We start from the raw sequence: 21,896 nt of genomic DNA, 5'->3' as shown, positions 1-21,896 counted from the left end.
TGTAGCATTCACTCCTCCTGGATGAGCATGTAGAGACAATGGACAGTCACTGGCGTTGACTTTGCAGCAATCCCTCATACTGAGCATGCATGTAGCGACAATGGAGAGGAAAAACTTCCTTTTAACAGGAAGAAACCTCCAGCAGAACCAGGCTCAGTGTGAGCGGCCATCTGCCACGACCAACTGGGGGTTTGAGAGAACAGAGCAGAGACACAAAGAGAACAAAGAAGCACTGATCCAGGAGTACTTTCTATGGGAAGGAAAAGTAAATGTTAATGGATGTAGCTCCTTTAGTCTTTTCACGTAGAAAGAAAGAACAGATAAACTCTGAGCCAGTTTTCAAGGTTAGAGTCTGAAAGAGAGTTACAGTTAAGCTCACTCAATTGCCATGTCTAGGAGAGAGAAAGGGTTAAACACTGAAAGACAGGGCTATGTGGATCATCTGTAGAGGGTGAGCATTAAGTTGTTGCCAGCAGAAGCTCGGACAATTCCCCTCTCCAGAAAGGTGTCACAAGTAGACACAGAGCCAGGCCAGGTGTAGCTTCTAGGACGAGAATAGAGAGAACAAGGTTAAAAGCTGAAATAACAGCAAATAATGCAAGATTGGAGAGTAGTGTGAGAATGTAGCGAAGAGGGTGAAAGTGGTCGTTATGTCCTCCAGCAGCCTAAGCCTATAGCAGCATAACTACACAGATAGTTTCAGTTCAGATTATTTAGTTAAATGGGGCTTATTTACAACAATGTCATCTCAAGGAACCCCACAAAGGGTCCCACTGATGGTCATTGTTATACTAAAAACCACAAGGATTGGGATACCTCTCTCTGTCAGACTGATTATAACCATTGGAAAAGAGAAGGGGTCATACAGGTAGCAGAAATGGAGGGTGTGTTACAGATTGTTTTGACCCACATGCAGAGAGCAATCAGGAGACCGATGTTGGACCATGTTTTGCTGAATATTGGACCATTGGAACATTGCTGGACGCCACCAGGCCTTCCGGCGTTTTCGTCCATTTTGTATCCCAGTATAGTCTGCTACTACAAATCCCAGCGGGCACTGCGGCTGATATGACGGGCCATCCCAAGTCTAATGTCACAGGACACTATATAGGAAGGTGGCCCCTTTAAGGAGGTGCTTTTCAGCTGAAACCGAGTCGCGGTTATCACGCAACTGGAGCATCAATTCTGGAGAAGAAATCCCGCGTGGACTTTCATTCATTCTCCCCGTAGGCCAATGAAAAAGAAAAATTAATGAAAGAAGTTTCTGGAATAGGAAAGCCAGAAATTTCACTTTACCGATTGAAGACGTGAGTTTAACACGTAACAGAAGAAAAAACCCTCACAGAGGTTTCAAGGAGACGGATTGCCACCCTTGTTTTTGTTCCAGTCAACTGCTGATGGTCAGATCTTTTTTTTCCCTTTCGCCAAGGAGGCCAGAGGATGAAGATTGACCGCTCTTCTTGGAGTTAACCGCAGACGCGCAGTAACCACCCCCCCTCTCTCCCTCTGCTCAGAGAAGACTTCAACAAGTAAAATCCATCCTTTTATTTTTATTTCTTTATTAGGAATAGCGTGGGCAGGGTAGAGTAGGTTTTAGTGCAATTTAGAGTCGCCACTTATAGTCTGTGTTCTGAATTGTATGTGCATGCCATTGTTTTGAAACTTGATTGCTGTTGAACTCTGAAGCCGCCGCGCTTCTCAAGTTGTGTTTTTACTGTGTGACACCTGTTAAAACTCCGCTCAGCGTCACATCATCACTTGTTTGCCATAACTGCTGGTTTGATTCCATACACACCCACTGCTGTTTGTTTTGTTTTATTTAGTTAGATATTCTACCCTTGGTAGTAGAACTTTGCATGTTTGATTAGGTGAAGATTTTTGAATCGGAAGAGCGAGTTGTATCAGGCTGTTGATTTAATAATTATTCATGTAGATAAAGAAGGCGTTTGTGTTTATTTTGTGCAAGAGTGAGTTGTCAGTCAAAATAAGGTCAAAGTTCCCCACGTTTCGGCAGAAACGGTTGATTAAACAGTGACACCTAGTAAATAGTTATCAACTATTACTGAGAATTTAATAATTGTAATTATCAAGGGCTTTGAGCCACAATTACAATCCCAGAGGACATCTATGATTCATAAATAAGGATTTTTGGTTAAGAAATTAATTGTCAAATTATGATTTTCAATTAGAATTATTGATAAATATTAATCAATAATCATAATCCCAACACCGATGAAGTTTTACAAGAGGTTTTATTTTACAGTGAGCAGATAAAGGGAAGGGGAGCTTGAACCAGAAGACAACTGCAAGGTAAGTTGACACGGTAAGAATATATAAGGTCCAAGATGGTGAATGTAACAAAATAACAAAATCTGTCTTACTAGGGAGTAGAGTTTGATCCGCCAGGAGGGGTTGAGGCAACAATGGAACTGCACACCAAGATGAACGGAGCTGGTAGGTACTTGGACTCACTTTGAGGTACTCTGAGGCTCGGCTGATGTTATTGTGTGGACGGGGTTTGCTTGTGGTGGTCCATAGTTGTTCCAGGAAAGGCACCGTCGGAATGGCCGCCAGCCAGTAACTTAGGAAGCAAAGTGTTGGCAATCCAGGTATAATCCACGTGGCTACGAAATCCTTCTCCAGTGACAAAAACATCCAAGTTGATGAGGATTCTTCAAAGACAAGGTCAGGCATAGGAATCCAGTCTGCAAAGAGCAAATACAAAATTACTCAAAAGGACAAAGACAAGCTTAGGCAAACCGTGACTTGAGTCAATACCACTGAGGGCAACACTCTGGCGCTGAACTGCTGGCGGCCTCCGTCTTAAGTATCCTTCAGGGATGATTAGGGAATATGGGACACCTGCCACCCCTCCTCACGAACTCAGAGCCACCTAGAGGCCAAGCACAGTGCAACAACAACAAGACAACACAGATCCTGACAAGAAAAGCCAGGAGTCTGGGCAATCAAGAGAGACTGTGCAAAAATAAATGGTCAGAAATCTCTCTGTGCTCCAACTATGTGAAGTGTTGTTTGCACATCAGGGATGTATAACTTGTGGCACCAGTGATAAAAAAATAGTATTTATCTTTCTTAGTGTGGGGTTTTGATGTACTAAAGTTAAATGTTAGATTTTAAAAACAATATTTCAGTGTGAGGATAAGCTTCTGCAAAAAAAAGATGCAGTTATCAGTAAGCAAAAAAAAAAGCCAGGTATAACTCTTCTAAGGCAAATAATAGAAGAATGAAAATGTTTAAATCCCCCTGTGGAGGAAGGAATTTCCTCTGTGGTGACTCTAAGCTCCCTATGCGTGAGTTTTGGTGTGATTGCTAACTGTCTCCAGATGTATATCCGTCAACAGCCACCTCCCAGCAAGAGTGTGAAGTGTGCCGCGACCCCCGACTCCCTCTCTGGCCACAAAATGAGGTTTGTTCATGCTAACATTGGTCTTCTCTAATGAGATGATGATGTCTCTAAACAAATACATTTTTGCAAATAAAAAAAACCCTACATGTGCTGTAAATTGCACAGATGTGAACATATAGAAGTTGAGTCTAAAACAAACAATCCAGACATGACAAGCAGCTATCCTGTAAATAAAAGCAAGATTGATAACTAGCAATATTAAGAAATACTTCCTAAAAAAAGGAGGGAAACCAAAATCCCCATCCTCTTTGGTTCCTGCTCCAGCTCAGTGCTGCAGTAATGTGAGACAATGCTATTTGGTAAATGTAACCAAAGCCACACAGTTCAGAAGCTGTTCTATTAAACTGCAAACCAAAGACACAGCTAAAGTGATTAACAAGCTGGTACAGAATCTGGAGCTTCATTGTTAAAATCAAACTGAAATAAAGAGTGAACAAACAAAAACACAGGCCTCCATCTGCTGCACAGACTCCTGTTCACATTTTCACAGCCTCTCACTCACCCTTGGCCTCGCCCTGTTCACGACTCGGCTGAGCTGAGGAGTCCATGAACTGTGACAGCTTTGACACGAGGAGCGTGACGTGCAGGTGAGCGGAGGCTGAAACAGTTGGGACTGTGTGGTGCCACTGAAGGGAAACTCGGGGTGAGGTCGCCTCGGTGCTGCAGAATAAAGCTGCGCTTGTTTCACAGCAGCAGCAGAGCTCCGGTCCGAGCATGGCTTGCTGTGTTCTCTTAAGCCTGTTTCATGTCATACAATGGGAGCTTGTTTATAAGTAAAGAGGGCCAAAGAGCTAATGGAGAATATGTAGTAAACACACACTGTTTTGTTTCTGAGCTGAATCGGGTGTTTCCTAGAAAAAAGGTGTTATCTCGAAGAAACAGGGATGCAGTTTCCTGCTTCCTTGTCAGGTCTCAGCTAAATAATGAACACGAGTAACTTGTGTTGAACAGAAGAAGAACTGATAGAAAGGCGTCTGCAAAACCTTTGGCAGCTATCTCAGGCAGTAATATGTGTATATGTAAAGTTAAACACTGGAGGTTAGTGTATACTTACATGCATGTTTTTCTACTTTTAGCATTGTATTTGTTTTATTCATTTATTTCAATCAGTCCTTTTGTTCAGCACTTTGGTCAGTGCCTGCCGGTGTTAAGGTGCTTTTACATAAATGGAGCTTGGCGATATTCCCCTCTACAACACTTCAACACATTTTTTCACTTCTGATATCTTTATATGCTAAAATGTCATCATTAATACTGTTTAACTGCTGCATATTAATATATACTCATTTGTAATACCCCCATCTTAATGTTTAGCAGCATTTTACTGTGTCCACCCCTTTAACAACTTGTTATTTTATATGTACTATTAAAACTAGGTGCTGGATAGCCTATGGTGTGATATTCTGCTGCTGGAGCCCATCTGGTAGAGCCCATCTGCCCTGGGACATGTAGGCAACCAACTTCCATATATGGTACGCCTGAAATGCCAAAACTTAAACGATACATGAGTCATATTAGTATGATTGGCTCATACAGAGAACCACACATTAAAGTAGATTTCAAAAGGTTTCATAGAAATACAGATTAGGAGAAACTAAAGTGCAAAAACACACTGAGGAGGAGTAGAAAAAGACTACAGAGAAACCAGATGAGGACCTGAAAAGGGAAAAAGAAAGAATGATGGAAGAGACTAGCCCTGGAAATTTTCCACTTCAAATGTGTCTGTATTAATCCTTGTTTATTTGACCTAAGGAATTTATGAACTACAGATGATTTTGATGGCCTTGGGAATTGTTTATAAAACGAATAGATTTTCATTAACAACTACTTGACTGTAGATTCTTGCTTGAATTTGGGCCCTTGAGCTCCTTCCACCACATGTTATCTACATGTCAACCCGTTGTTTTAGAGCCATGTCAAGAAAACGCCTTTTCTGTCCTACCATCACAAATATAAATTTATGGGGTTTGCTAAACTGTAGAACATCTAGAACCATGCGTTTTAGTCAAATGAGGCAAAATGTTAGGTTTTCAGCAACAAGGGTCTGGCATCAAACAAGGTTAAACATGTGGAACATTATAATATGGTAATCCCTCAATGCCTGCTGTTAAACATGGTGGAGGATCAGTGATGCTGTGGGTGTTCCAAAAGAAAAATAAATAAAATTGTTTGTCATTTGGTCTTTTAGCAGATTAATGACCCAAAGCATAAAAGCAAAAAAGCAAAAAAAGGTTGGCCAGACACATAATCCTCGAAAATCTCTTCCATGCCCATCTGAGTCCCCAGACTTAAATCCTATAGATCCTATATGTGGTGTTGGCTGAAGAAAAGAGAGCATAAGAGAGGGCCCAGGCTTTGGGACCATAGTGAAATTGCAAAGATGAATGGTCAAAGATCCCTTTCTCTATTATAGAGTCAACACTACACTACATGACACACAATATATGGGTGATGCAGATAACCTTAGATTGATATTTGCTTATATGTTAATCAGTTTAAAACTTTTATAGCTTAAATTTCCTGTATATTTAATCTATTGCTACTTTACATCCCATAATGTGATTGAATGGAGGACAGACAACAGAAATGCAAACAAAACCAAGTTTAAAGTTAAAATCTGCTCTAATTTAAAGGTAATGTTTTATTGAAATGTTACCATTGGTAAGAGAAGCTGTTTCTAAAGAAATACATATTCATATGTTCCAAAATGTTGGAAAGATGTTACAATAACAGGTTTGTGATGACTGCTTGACACTAAAATGTTACTAAGTTTTAGCTGGTTTTTAGGTAGAAAGGAACCTTTTTGTGAAAAGCAACTGGGCTACCTGGCCTGTTTTCTATACTCAGGGCGGTGAACATACTAAAAGTGTACAAAGACTTGTGTTGTGAATGAATGTGTGGTCTTATGAGGCAAAGCACTCAGGCCTGGGTGTGCACTGTCACGGTCTTAAACACAGTGTTTGTTTGTGTTTGCCTCCAGCTCTGGAGGTTTGCTGTTAAGTTGGGTTTAAAGCTCTGTGGGTGTGTGATGTTTCTAGACAATCTTCGCAAAACCTCAACATTCCCATCAAGGCTAAACTGATCTAGCATGAAAGAATTGGCAACATGCAGTACAAAGTTTACACAAAGAATGTGATTAATGCCATGATGGAGGTAAAAGATGTGACAGAGGAGGATGTTAGCGATAGAAAGAGATGGAGGCAGTTAGTCTGCTGTGAGGACACTTGAAGCAAGCAAACCAATTGATCCGATTCAGATAATGACCTTTAGGTGTCGACTTTCACATTTATTGACAACCCTATACACAGTAGAAGACAATAAAAAAGTTAAAATGTATCCTGTATTGTAGTAGCATAATCATGGAATAATGGAAATGTAACAGAAATCCAACCTTTAATTGAAGAACATATATTTTTCAGCAAAATGCATTAAGAAACAATTTGTTTAGCAACTAACCTGTGGAACACCTTTTGGCACTGCTACTGTTAACACTTGGTAACACCACGACTCTAAGTCATCTCCTATAACATTTGACCAGGTTTGAACATGCAGACAGAAGGATCTTTGACCATACTTTTATGTACAATCTCACTAGATTATCCAGACTCTGATTCTTGTTCAACTTACTCCACAGGCTTTCTGTAGCATCCTCGTCTCCAAACAAAGATCACCATGAAACAACTGTGAGCTTGTACCTGGGTAACCATTTCTCTGTTGATCTGGGAATATGTTTTAAATTATTACCCAGTTGATTAATGAAATAAACCTGAGGTGAAACAAATGTGCTGCTTTTCAACCTATTAATGTTTGTTTCATGTCAGGCCCTCCTAAAGAGCCAAAAAGCTTAATTTTACTTTCATCTGACCAAAACACAGAGTCCCAGTTAAAGTCCCTTCAGCCTCCAGCAAACTCTCCATTTACATTTTTGATAGTAGGACCAAAAAGGCTGCTTCTTGGTATACCTTTCAAGCATCAGTTAATAGGTAAGACGCGTCTAATGGTTGTTATGAGAACTTGGTGACCTGAAATTCCAGAGGGTTTAGTTTTTTCTAGCCTACCTTAGCTTCCTGATCGCTGTGTTTGGTAGGAGATACACTTGGGTCCTCATACAATCTTGTTTTTTACAGTTCCTGCTGTTCTAAACTTTTTTATTCTTACTCTGACTGTGGTCATGGTTACGCACGCATTTATTTCTGTGTATAAATATGGATATGTGTGATTCGTAAAGCTCTGTAGCAGTAAAAGTTAATACAAACAGGAGTATTGACATATTAGCTTTAAGAAATGAGGTTCCAATCAATCTGAAACTAAAACAAATGTGATTCAGCCATCTTTATGTAGGATAACTTGAAGTTATCCTTATGTGCTGAAAACCAACTACAGCTAGAAATGACTTATTTTAAGACAAGGTCTTCTGTTCTGCTCTGAGGATGTGGTGTGTTATTTTTTCCCTTTTGACATCACCATATGGAAAAAAGCTAATATGGGTTCAGCCACAGCACTGACTAGTATAAGACGCATTCAGGCTGGAATTTTAAGAAAAACTGGATTTTCTACAAAGCTGAATGGAGGAAAGCATCTTGGATATAATAATAACTTAAGGTTTGGGGTTTCTTTCTTCTTTTAATGTTTATCGTGACTCTGGTGTTACATCTGGGGAGGGTCAGTGGGAGGAGACATGCAGATGGTGGCAAGGGGACCCTATTAGTGACGTCTGAAGACCTTCAAACCCACAGTGGACTGTTGTCACTCGAACAGAGTCCACCTCAAACAGCATCAAGTTCAGCAGTCTATTTTTTAATCCCGATAATATTTCTGTTGCCTATTTTTTCAGCTTGCATGTGTTGAAAGATTTAAGTCATTTAAATCTATCATTTTCCTGGATAGGAATACCTAAGAAAAGCTCTTCCTGGAGGAATACTGTCTTCTGTGTTATAGCCACTGCATTGTTTTCTTCAGACAGATTTTTATTTTGTGAATGATGCATTTTGCAGTTTTGATCAGTTTGTTTTTTCCACTGGTTGAAGCCAAGTACCACAATTCATTTCCGGTTCATCAGGGGCTCAGTCCACACCAGGAGCATGGGAAACCCATCAGCAGACACAGGTAAGTTCAGATCCTCTTCTATGGTATACACCACATCACATTTAGGTAAAGCTTCTGGATCTGAAGGTTGCGGCATCTATTTACTTTCATCTGTCATGTTTTATGTCTACTCTTTAAAAGGAACCACTGTGCCTACGTCATTGAGAAGACGGTGTCCTTCACCGTCCAAGATGGGGCAGCGCCATATGTAAAGGCTGAATACAACAGGTGTTCCTGGGCCAAAAAATGTCCAACTCTCTTGTAAGTGTAGACATCAACTTGTATTACATATGTGGCTTCAGAACTTTGACAAAGCAACTGATATCTGAATGTTTTGATTAGGTATCGCCTGCTCTATAAGCCTATGTACAAGGTAGCACATAAAACAGTGACAGAACTGGAGTGGCGCTGTTGTCCTGGGTTCTCTGGTTATAACTGTATGGAGGGACAACAGATTTACCAGCATCCAGTGAGGATGATGCCACCATTCAACGGTCCACCAATGAAAGGCCTACAGTTTAGGGGGCCGCAGAAACAAGGGCCCATGTTCAATGGTCCAATGTTCAAGGCTCCACCTATGAACGGTGCTGTGAAACCCAATTCCTGGAGTCATCCGAAACAACCTCCCACCAACAGTTTCAGCTCCTACCCACTGCCTCACTTTGGGCCACCAAAGTCCTCCTCTTACCCTGACACCTCCAATGAGCCTTACCCACCAGAACCTCAGCCAGTACCAGAATACCAGGAGCCACACCTTACAGACAGTGACCAAGAGCATGAGGAAGAAGATAACCAAAGACCAGAGGATGTGATCCCACAGGAAATCCCAGCTTCACCCTCTGGAGAAGAACAGCCAGAGAGGAAGATCACAGGTAACTCTCAGAAATGACATAAATGACATTGCAATCTAAAAAATTAATTCAAGCTGCAATCAATGTTTTTTGTCTGCTTTCTGCTTTTCAGGCCAAGCTCTGGACGGTGAGACAGAGAAGAGGATATTTCGAATAGAGGAGGACATTCACCATCTAAATCATGGTCTGGAGACACTCAGGGGAATGGTGATAGGACTGGAGAACAGCCTGAGAGCCTCGCTGAGAGAGGATGCCAGCAGGATGCTGTCAGCTTTGCTCTCTGCTGCTCCAAGTCCTCTTGGTGCTCAAGCTACAGCATCTAATCCACCCTCTATAGGGTTTGTGGAAATTCCTGCAAGAGATCTTGACATGGAGGGCTTAGACGGCAGCTACATGTTTCCAGGTCTCACAGAACTGAATGGAAGGGTAGAAGAGATGAAGACAGAGCTGCAGGTCAAGGCAGCAGAGATGCAGGAGCTCAGAGCAACAGTGGAGGGACACAATGGAGTCCTAAAAATGATTTCAAATGGAGCTGTATTGCCACCAGACTCCACTGGGAATACTGGGGGAGGTATTGAAGGTTTGATGGATACTAAACTAAGTGCAGTTAGGCTAGAAATTCTTGATGGCCTTGAGGAACGTGTGGAGAGCGCAGAGGGACGCTGCGGGGAGAAGGTTGGGGATGAGTGCCGCCAGTGCCAGAGTGATCACTGCAAACAGCAGGAGCAGATGAGAGACGCTCTGGAAGAAAGTACATTAAAGCTGAGAACTGAGCTCGGAAACATCCAGTCACAGGTCCGTGGTTTAACAGACACAGAGAGCTGCTGTGGCAGCATGAGAGGACTGGCAGAAAGAGTTCAGCATCTGGAAACATCTGTGGCAAGTCTCAACTGCTCCCAGGGACACCTAAGAGTGGAGCTTAGTGGTCACAAAGACCACATAGAGGGAATGTTGGAGGGCCGTCTTCGATATGTTGAAGTCAAGCTCAACCTGACCGGGCAAAATAAAACTGATGATCCTGAAGAGAACAGAGCTGTCCAAGATGCTGCTGCAACAGGCCAGGGTTTGGAGGCCAGAATGGAGGGTAAGCTTAGAGACCTAGAGGGCCGCTTACTGACGGCATTGGAGGAGCTTACCAATGCCACCGCCCCTGCACTGCTGGAAGGTCATACTGTTCCAACACTAGAGACGGAGCTGGAATCCCTCCGAGGGAGACTTGAACTAGATGTTGACAGAGTGCAAAAACATCTTAACAACCTGGAGGTTCTCTGCTCCTCTTCTTGTGCCTTGTCACAGAAATCTGCAACTCAGGGAGACTCTGCTGGGCTGGGTGAAAACCAAGAACTCGACCAGAACATAAAGGAGGTATTAGACTTGCAGGGTGACCGTTTGACCAGTCTTAACTTTACACTGCAGAAGATCTTAAAGACCATGGCCCTCAGGGAGGGGCAGGGAGACACAGCAAGAGATCCTCCCATTCAGGCAGAATTGATGGTCCTTAAGTTCAATGTTCGTTCTGTCAACCACACCCTGAGGAGTCTCCAAGACTCCCTGGGCACGGTGGTCCATCAGGTGGGAGAGGCCAACATCTCCTGGCATGAAAGAGAGGTTCGTCTGGCCAAGCAGATAAAGGGAGTGGTTCAGCTGGTCGGACATCAGGCTTCCATGCTTGGAGCAAGTGAGCGCAGACTGACCCGACTTAAAGGTGAGCTACAAGAGATGAAGAAGCGTCTGGCTGAGGAGGTAAGAGGATGCCGGAGCACAGCCATGGTGGTCAAAAAGGAAGTAACGGAGGTTGGTGGACGTGTTGCCAGTGTGGAGGATCAGTGTAAAGGCCTGAATTACCTGGCAGAGGACCTGGAGAGAATCAGGGAGGAGCTGGAGAAACAATCCAACAGTCTTCTTCTGCAAGTTAATGGAACTCTCTCCAGCCATGCTCAGCAGCTGTATGAGCTGAAAGACGAGCTAAGAAACTGCACCTCCAGGGCAGAGCCGACAAAGAGCTCAGAGATGACTGCACAGGTGAAACGAGGGGACACATTCACTCTAAATTAGATCAGTTTGTAGGGAAAGCTGATTATTAAGGGGTAAATATTCTTCGGCTGAAACCTTTAAGCCTGCACTGAAACAGAAGGGTTTTAGCTATATTATGATATGCAGTAGAAAGAAAGAAGGCAGCTAACTGTGATGGAAATGAAGACATACTGAGGTTGATTCATCAAGGTGCTATGACAAATTATTTTTTGTGAACAGTTATGTAGAGTGACTGAATGAAGGATGAAATGTGAGTGTGAAGCTTATATGAACAATCATTTAATAATGTTTCTGTGTTTTTATTCTGTATTCTCTCATGCCAATAATATAAATGTGCAAGATATTTTGTCTGTTTTTATTGTGTGAATGTTCTCAAACTGTATTCTTTTTTAAAAAGTTTTATTTTTTCAGTTATGTTTGGTTTAATTTCAGAGTTTGTCAGTTCTCACAATGCAATAAAAAAATCTCTGGAGGATTTCTGTCTGTCTTTTAAAACATGTGTCATACAGTAGATTAAATAAACAATAATACAGGCACAGTAAAAAGTAAGTGCACTCTCTTTTAAATAATCTCAGATCTGATTTATCATCATTATCTAACATTGAGTGTATAGAAACATACAAAAGATCCCATCTGATAATTATCATTTTAAGGTGAAAACAAGATGTAAAGGTGTGAGTCAAAAATTAAGTACACCGCATGATTCAGTAGCTTGTAGAACCGTTTTTAAAAGCAGTAACTTAAAAAAGTCCTTTTTGGTGTGACTCTCAGTCTCTCACTTTATTGTGGAGAAACTTTCTTCCACTTTTCATACCACTTTGCTTTCGTTCTTGCATGACTCAGTTAGGGTGAAGCTTCTGCTGTCAGACTCATGTCCCCCCACTGGACTCTAAAATACTAAAATACAAGTAAATGAGTGAAAGTTGCCCAGGCTGCAAAACAAGCCCAAATCATCACCCTTGCACCCCTGTGCTTGACACTTGGTTTTAAGTGTTTGTGCTGATCTGCTGTGATATTTTCCACTAAACATAGAACTTTGCCATAGAGTCAAAAATCTCTATTTTTGTTTTATCTGTTTAATAGACATTGTTCCAGAAGTCTTTCTGTTTAATCAGTGGCAAATTTGTAAGTTTTGCTGCCGCATTCTTTCTAGGAAGAAGAGGGGTTCTCTTGGCAAACCTTCCAAATAAGCCGTACTTATTCAGAATGTTTCTAATTGTAGTCATGAACTTTAACATTTAGAGCTCTTGGGTTGTGGGCAGTTTATTTGAGCAATGCACACTCTAAACTTGGGGTGAATTTACAGGGAGGTCCACTCCTGATAATACTAGAAACTGCCCTAAATGTTTTCCACTCATGAAAAACCTTCTCACTGTCGAGTAATGGACGTTGTATATGGAAATGGTCTTTTAGCCCTTCTCAGATTGGAGTATTGCAACAGCTGCTTCTCTAAGGACATTGCTGATGTTTTCCTTCTTGACATTATATTAACACACACCTATATACTCCAGACCAGCAAACAGCCAAAACTCCAGCTTTTATAGAGGCGGTCACACTCAGCAATTAGCAATTAATCATGTGCTTCATCAAGTAAAACCTGGCAGCAACATTCCTACTTAATTCCTTAGGAATAAGAAAGGATGTACTTTTTCCACACACACTCCTAATCAGTTTTGACTTCATTTTTATTAATAATTAAAGACAGTGTGGAATGTTGTACAGCAAAATTCAATAAATTAGAATATGCTTTCTATGATGCTCATTTGTCAGATTGAACGTACCATTTAAAAATAACCTTTACGCAGGTATTAAACACACTTTCCATTAAGCCCACATTTCTACACAAAACCAGAAGACTGATTTTCTTTGTACTATGAGTGCAACACATGCATTCATCATTTAGTCCTCTGGTATTGACTTCGCTTCAGTGTCGATATAGAAGCATTGGGGAACCACAAGAGGGCAGTGGAGACATGTTAATAAAGCTTCCTGCAGTGGAATGAGGATGAATGCTCAGTGTTAATTTCACTTCAATGGCTTCCAAGAATTGAGTCAACGGAGACAGCGCTAGCTTGCCAGAAGAATATTACAATTTTGTATTATTGCCAAGGTGAGGAAGAAAGACAATCCAGGAGCACTTGGGTGCAGCAGCCAAGATCCAATTTCTGTCTTTAGGTTACAAATAAGCATGGTTCTCATTGGACATTACAATATGGTAAAAGGTGACCTTGCTAATAACCCTGTCCTGTTAGCTCCTGCTACACAATCACATATTAAAAAGACACCTTTGTGGGAAAAGAGTCCACCGCTGTTCGAAAACACTTTAGCCTGAGACACGGGCTGAATATTAACTGAGGAAATGAAATAACAGAGGATGGAAAGGAGAGCCTCCCTCCTGGGAGGAGTGATTGCTGCAAGTCACTGACTGGATGCAATCTGCTGGGTTTCCTTAGGCAGAAAAACGTTTTATCCAATTTGAATAAATAACTGAATCTGACTGCACTGTTCAATGATTAGCATTAATTGGAATGTATGTACCTGACATTTGTGAAGGGCCTTGAGACGACATGTGTTGTGAATTGGCGTTATATAAATAAAACTGAATTGAATTGATAGAAGTGAAAGACACCACATTTATGGTGTTTGGGGAAAATGAGGGCAAATTCAAGATGTAATCGTATACCTCAGTAATCATGCCGCTTTACAGAAAGATGGTGAGGAAAAGAAACACAGTCCACTGTTCCTAGAAAAAAACCTGCCGAAGAAGTCTCACACTGTTAAAAAAAAGGACCATGATGTCTATCTAATTGGGTTTTCTTCTTTTTAGTCTCCATTACTTTCACACAAACACCAGACAACATAACAGCCCATTAATCTTTATTTGTTTTCAACAAGACACTTGGACAGAAAGGGCAGACATGGCTCTGGTGAATTTGTCTCCTCTCATTCTCCTCAGCACTCCCTCATGGATGAGTTATGCTTCCTGCACAAAACACAGAGCGTCACTGACCACAGCCTCCACCCAAATCACAAAGGCACCACTGGCACAAAGACAGAGGGCAAAGGATATTGGAGTAAACAGCTTTGGAAAATGTGAATCATCCTATATAATGTCCTCCGCAGAAGCTTAAGGTTAAAGCACTGTGGAGCTTTTGTCCTCATTACAGTGATGGCCAGAGAACAGACAGAGTTGATTGCAGTTGGCTGACATAGGAAACCCAGGAGAGAGTTACGTTAAATCAACGACTCTGGACTTCTCCGAGATTTGGCATTTTCCAAGGAGCTGTTACATATAAGGCTGAGCTAATGCATTTATCCTTCACTGAAGAAAGCAATAATAAGTATAAAGTTGTAAAAATAATGTTTGTAAAACAATAAAGTTTTAGAAAATAATTCAGCTATATCAATGAATGGATGCAAAGTTTCTGGAAGTTAGCTCAGTGTGAGAGGAAGTTAGATCTACTCTATAAACAGGAAAGGAGAAGGGAAATGGACCATCGCTAGTGAGCCAAACAATTTTCTGATTGTAATAAAAAGTCATAAAAACATAAAACAACATAAGAATAAGAAGAATTCAGTCAACCACTTTTTTGTATTTTGTTTGTTGCTATTATACTTTTATTTATTTAATAATTACTTAATTTAAATGTTTGAAAAAAAAAAAACTGTATTTGATTTTCCAAAGCAATACATGCAACTCTTTGTGGATAAAAAAAAGTCTACCCATGAACTGATACAATGCCTCGTTTTCTATTTAGACATTTAATGGGGAAAAAATAAATCTTTACAATATAATAGCATGAGAAGCCCAGACAGAAGTGAGAGTCATTGTTCATGCTTGTATAGCTTTTTAAAAACCTGGTTATTACCGCGCCGTCAGCACAGACAAGATTCTGCATGCATTTTTTAAACAATTGTACAGTCAAAACACACAGTAATACTGAATTACTGCTACATACTGAAAGGGAAAGCAGTCTTGGAAAAAGAGATTAACAAAATTAACAAAATTAAATTAAAATCTAAATATTTACAGGTAATCTATATATATTTATGGTCATAAAAGGGTAAATATCGGAAAAACTGAAACAATCTTTTCAGTATTTTTCAGTGCAAATAAATCATTTTAAAACACATATTACTGACACAAAGAAAGCCTTTGGAACCAAACCTCTCTAAAACAGGTAGGAATTACCATTGGAATAAAGTTGGAATAAAGTTTGGACAGCTACATTACTACAGCATAGATAAAACCTTTTGGGTTAAGCAAGAACTGATTAAGTGGTGAAACGTGGAACTTTCAGCTACTGCAATTTTTACACAAACACTGCATGGATGTCTAATATAAATGTGGTGATACAGCTGTTTGAAGAAAGGAAGTTTACATCAGCGTAACAATGTGGGTCAGAAGTGGAGCAGAAATCCTGATGTCAACCTGAATTTTAGTTTTTTGAATTACCATTGTTGTACTGGGCGAGCTAAGTTTTCCATGGAGCGCGTTAAAATCCTTGGGTATGGTGCCAGTCTGCCTCCCAGACAATATCCTGACTTTCTTTGTCATGTTTGGATTTTGGAAAAAACCCAAATGCAGGCAGAACCAATCCAGCAGCCCTTAATCCAACAGTGAACAGAGAGTAGAAGATGACAAAGAAACAAGATGAGCTAATCAAAGGAACTGTGGAGCAGCTGTGGTAGAAGGAAAACAGGGAAGCTGAGAAATGGAGATTAATTAAAACGAGTGGAGCTTAACTAACACACAAGGAAGCTATTAACCCAAGGGGAAAAGACTAACATAGATCAAAGAGAAATAAATGTAAATGTACAAACAACAGAACACAAGAATAGACAAAGAAACTACTAACTAAACATCTGAGGATCATGACATCCTCCTCCTCCTCATTGGACAAACTGCTATATACATGTTTGAGTTATGAACCTTATATAGAGCTGGAGATTATCATTACGCTGAAGCTGAGTGGCCAGTGAGCTATATATCCAAGTTCAATGACTGATTCATAACGTTTCAACCTTTTCGTCCCCCTTGGCATTTTTCATGTTTGGGTACCCCTCAACCTGGAATTAAAAGGTACAGTTGCAAGTCAGTTTGGATAAGTCTCTATGAGCTCGCCACATCTTGCCCATTCCTCAAGGCGAAACTGCTCCAGCTCCTTTATGTTGGATGGATTTCGTTCGTGAACAGTGATCTCCAAGTCTAATCATTGATTCTTAATTGGATTGAGGTCTGGACTTTGACTAGGCTATTCCAACAAATTTAAATGTTTCCCTTTAAACCACTCGAGTGTTGCAGATTTTGCTGAAGAATATCCCTTTATTTACCTCCATCCTTTCCCTCAACCTAGACCAGTTTCCCAGTCCACGTTCTTATTTTTAACACTAAGTAAAGGCTTTTTTCTGGCCACTCTGCCATAAAGCCCAGCTCTGTGGACTGTAGGCCTTATTGTGGTTCAATGGGCACATACTCCAGTCTCTGCTGTGAAGCTCTGCAGCTCCTGCAGGGTTACCTCTGGTCTTTGATTGCTCCTTTCTGATTAATGCCCTCCCTGTCTGGTCTGTGAGTTTTGGTGGGAGGCTCTCTCTTGGCAGGTTTATTCTGGTACCATGTGCTTTCCATTTAAAGATGATTTGATGGTGCTCTGGGCGAACATAAGGATTTGAATATATTTTTATAACCCCACCCTGACTTGTAATTCTCAGCAACTTTGTCCCTGACTTGTTTGGAGACCTCCGTGGTCTTCATGGTGTGATGCCTCCTGCTTAGTGGTTTTGCTGCCTCTGGGGCCTTTCAGAAAGGCATGTTTATGCTGACAGATCATGTGACACTTAGATTGCACACATGTGAACTTTATTTCACTAATTAGGTGACTTCTGAAGGTAATTGGTTGCACCAGAACCTTTTAGAGCCTTCATAGCAAATGGAGTGGATACATCTGCACATGTCAATTTCCAGTGTTTTATCTTCTTTTTTATATATATATTTTTTTTTCACCTTACTTCATCAACATAGAATACTTTGTGCAGATCCATCACATAAGATAAGATTTAAAAACTTTTAAATTACAGGTTGGACTGTCACAAAATAGGTAAATAGCAAAAGGGGGTGAATACTTTTACAACGCACTGTATTGTTGACTTCACACATGCAAATAGATGTAACTGTTGTGAGGTGCAAAACATTGTAAAAATAATGACATTATGAGTTTTAGCACAATAAATTCTTATACCATGAAAGCAACTCACATTTAATAACATGGCATAAAATGTAGTGATGGTTAACATCTGATTTTTCCTTGCATCTGCACTCAGACCTTTCCATACACTCATCACAGACATGGATGTCATAATAATTTGTCTCTTTCTTATTTATTTGTACTGATTTTGTTGTTGTTTCTTCAAGGACAGGATAATTATAGAAGAAACTTCAATGATCTTTAAAAAGAATTGGATGCAGATGTTTCTTGTATTTTTCCTACTAAAATGCAGTTTATCTTCCAGAGACAATAAAACCTTTAAAAAGTTAATTCATGCACGTAGGCTCATGTTGTGCCCTTGGAAGTGAACAGAGAATGACTGCCATCATCTGTGTTTTTAATGTCCTGCATTTCCTATAATTTATTTTCTGTGGCTATTTTAATCTTGTTTTTATGAAATAGCCCCATGAGGGGGTTCAGTGTAACCTAATGAGACTGCTATGATCTGGACAAAGTGATCTTTCTCTCTATTGGTCAACTAGGTGGAAATCTCTCTAAAGTCACAATATAATTTATAGTGTGTATGTGTGTACTCCATAAATATTCACATTTGTACCTCTATATAACAGTTTATACTGTTTTCTATATATATATATTCATTGCATGTTTTACAATTTTTAAAAACATTGTTTTTACAAAAAACCTAGCCTGTATAAGATAGTAATTACCAGGTAAAGTTTTGTTTTTCAAATTGCAGAAATTCTTAATCTTTTGGACTTTTTTTAAGGACCATTGATGCTCTAAGCTTTACTACTGTATTGGCTTGTTTCAACTGCATTTTTAATTTCCTTTGTGCACCAGACTTCCAACATAAAACTAATTTGACATTTATGTTACTAGAGGCTCTCTTGCTCCATCTCAGAATACAAGTTTAATTAATTGGATTAAAAGATACCAGAAAGAAGGAGACTGCTTTAAATCTGTAGATGACATTTAAAGTCAAATTATTTATGGTTAGGAAGTAGAACAAAGTTTCCAGAAGCGCTGTCTAATCATATTGCAGTGTCATGTTGGATTAATTCTGCTAGAGGTCTTGTAATCCGGTTCCTGTGGAAGCCCCTACTCTCCGGAGTGATGATTTTCAAGTCTTTTAAACTATATACAAGAGAAGTAGCACTGTGTAACAGTTTAGGGTGGATTATTGTAGAAATACTTGTTATAACTACTGAACTCTTGACTTTTCCCAGACTCAAATTTCCTTGCTTCCTATATTTCTCAAATACACAAAAATAACATTAAAGGTACAGCGACATTTACAAGCCAGGTAAAAAACTATGATTTTTACACTATAAATTCAGTTTAAAGTTTTAATTTCATTTTATTTTGTTTTTAACAATGAACAATAAACATTACAGAAGGAGTTTAGGTGCTTTTCACAGAGAAAAGGAAAAGGGAGGAATTACCAGACTTCACAATGAGAGGAAGAAAAAAAGGCAATTAATTACTGTAATATAAGACAAATTGTTGAGAGCTAATTTCATTTATTGTTGATGTGTGCATCTAACTTACTTAAAGTATAATAATAATAGCATAATTGTCATTGTCCTCATAAATAAGAATGGCATTTGGTAATGAGGTTAACAATTAAACACAAACTACCATTACTGCCACTACCACAACTAATAATAATAAATATTATAATTATTATTACTCTCTGGCCCATATAATATTAAACACTTATTCTTAGAAAATGGGATAGAGAAAATGCACACAAATACTTGTCCAGATGTGAAACATACTAAATTCAATAGTTTCCCAGAGCCTTGTTCAGTGTTCAAAGTTTCTTTGGGCAGTCTGTGGTCTTCTGCTCTGAAACCTAAATAGTAGAGCTTTGTAAAGCTTTAAAAAGAACAAAGACTATCAAATTACTAAATGGAAATTTGTAAAAAGGAAAAAAGGAGATTATATTACACAGGTAAAGATTGAACTGGGGACACATTTGAGCAGCAGAGATTTCATCTGCTTCTTCCGGAATTGGGTTTATTCAGTGTCAGCCTAAAATTTCGCAACATAATCATACTTAACACTCTGCTGTAATTACATCTATGTCTAGGTAAGCTTAGAGCTTTCCTCGTGGTTACCCTTCTTCTGATCCTGATCATTTCCTGCCATCTCCAATAAGCCCCTGAATTAACTTCATATTTTGGCTGACCACGGGGCTGTGACACTAAGATCATCTAAATATGCTCAAGCGACCGGCCGTGTCAGTGACCAAAAGAGGACCCGGCTGAGGTCTTAATATGACAGCGTTGCTCTTTACAGCTCTGACAGCCCTGCAACCTCGGCCCAGCTCAAGCAGTGAGGACACGCTCCCTTAAGCAGCTTTCCATGACTGTCAGTCTTTGAGCTGTGCTGCTCCCAACAAACTGCATGGACAGGGATGATAAAGTACAATGACACAGCGCTTTAGGCGCAGTTCCAGCCCTCCCTCAAAGGTCTGAATTTACTATTCCACCATAAATGACACTTCATTTTTCAACTGAATGTCACATTGGTTTCTGGCTGTTAAATTAAATAAGTGTCATGTCAGAATCTGAGTCAGACTCAGCTTTGTTCTGCCAGTTTTTGACACAAACAAGGAGTCTGACTTCTGTCCTACTTTGCTCTCAATATAAATGTATAAAAAGGGAAATAGAAAAATATATATTTTTGCAAATATTTATATATAGAGTGTTTTTATTAAAGATAAGGAAATGGCTGAATCAGTGTAAAAATGCCTGGTATGGATCTCAGTACTCTGACTGTTAAGTGTTCATTAGAGAGACAATAAAAGCAGCCTGGAGGAAAAAAGCAGCCACAGCCTCCTCTGTGGCGGCTGGTAAAGACCATCTCAGGTTATGAAAATAGGTGGCTTCTTGGATAACTGGATTAATTGAATATTGAACACCAATTACACAGACAATACCCTTTCACTGATCAAAATTTAAAAATGTTGCTGAAGCTTTATTTGCTGGACCATATTCTGCTTTTCAAGTTTTAATGACTCATTGTTAACGGTTCTGCCACACAGTTACGGAGCACAATAGGCATTGAGAGCATTTCTGTTAGATACACCACCCACACACTGACACACACAGTGGAGGTATTTGTAGGAGTCAGATTATAGCTCAGGGACACTGAGGACAGACCACCAGCCTTCCAATTAGTGGATGAACGACCATATGTCCTGAGGCGCAGCAACTCATTTCTTCATTTCGAACAACTGGAAAGACAATGAAAGACAGTCAAAGGCCATCTAACATCTTAGTCACTGACCGTCCATTTTGTAAACATTTCTTGAAGATTAAATAGAGCACAAATCACAGTTAATTTTGATTTTTTTCTGAGTTTCTTAGCAACTGCCTAACAGTCACAAATCTGAGTGATGTGCAGATACAAACAGCAGGGTAACAGACAATGATGCTTTGCTTGGGCTGTAACAGCTGGCAGCGTCAAATAAAAGTTGATGATGTATTTCTTCTGATGCCAACAATAAACTCAATTAAAATAGTTAAGCAACCAGAATATATTTGGTACACATGCAGAGTAGAAATGGGTATTTAGTCGAGCATGTGTTTTACAGGCAGTTGCAGAAGCATCTGATAGTAAAACAGAGACTGAAAGTTACCATTCACTGACCGTTTTATGGAGTAACTGGTTGGCTTGTAAGACATTCTCACGTACTGGTCACTGTGACGTCTACATAGTACTCTACATGGGGGTCAGCTGCATCAGAAAGTGCTTTGCAAAAGTAGTCATAGCCCTTCAATTTTTCCATATTTGTCATGTTGCCATCAAAAACTTCAGTGTACGTTATTGGGGTTTTATGTGACAGATTAACACAAAACAGTGAACAAAGTAGAAGAAAAATGATACATGGGCCATTTGAAGACATGCGTGTGCTTTGGTCTTAACCAGTTAATTTGGCGCTGGCTGTATGCTCAGGGTTGTTATGCTGCTAGAAGGTGAACCCCACCCCAATCTCAAGTCATCTGCAGTCTCTAACGCCCCTTTTCCACTGGCTTTTTTCCGTATTGGTACCTACATTTTTGGTCCCTGCTCCTGAGCAGGTCCGACCGGGGCTGAGTAGGGACTACATGTGACGTGACCAGACTGCTGTTTACTGACTGGCCCTCGGAGGAGGAGAAATTAGAAGGTTTTTGAAGAGGTAGTGTAGGGAAAATGTAGTAAAAATCAAGAGCAACTAGAATAATTTAAGGACCACAATGGCCAGAGCGGGTCAAATAGAAATAT

General features: G+C 40.0%; 1 protein-coding gene and 1 long non-coding RNA gene across 2 annotated transcripts; one reads left to right on the top strand and one right to left on the bottom strand.

Moving 5' to 3' along the window:
- Positions 1–2,245: 2,245 nt before the first annotated feature.
- Positions 2,246–4,192, bottom strand: LOC124864828. The gene is made up of 3 exons (XR_007037376.1): positions 2,779–4,192; positions 2,382–2,705; positions 2,246–2,303 (listed from the first exon to the last, which is right to left on the bottom strand). It is a non-coding gene; the product is annotated as an uncharacterized LOC124864828 (long non-coding RNA).
- A 3,985-nt stretch (positions 4,193–8,177) lies between these two features.
- emilin3a (elastin microfibril interfacer 3a) lies at positions 8,178–11,859 on the top strand. Its single transcript, XM_047359684.1, has 4 exons — positions 8,178–8,533; positions 8,654–8,773; positions 8,855–9,384; positions 9,476–11,859. The coding sequence occupies exons 1-4, from the start codon at positions 8,406–8,408 to the stop codon at positions 11,416–11,418; spliced, it is 2,721 nt and encodes a 906-aa protein (XP_047215640.1). The 5' UTR covers positions 8,178–8,405; the 3' UTR covers positions 11,419–11,859.
- The last annotated feature ends 10,037 nt before the right edge of the window (positions 11,860–21,896 follow it).

Source organism: Girardinichthys multiradiatus, chromosome 1, assembly GCF_021462225.1.
Source record: "Girardinichthys multiradiatus isolate DD_20200921_A chromosome 1, DD_fGirMul_XY1, whole genome shotgun sequence".
Lineage (NCBI taxonomy): Eukaryota > Metazoa > Chordata > Actinopteri > Cyprinodontiformes > Goodeidae > Girardinichthys > Girardinichthys multiradiatus.
The sequence above is the reverse complement of the archived record's forward strand: the minus strand, read 5'-3'. Positions and strand labels throughout refer to the sequence as shown.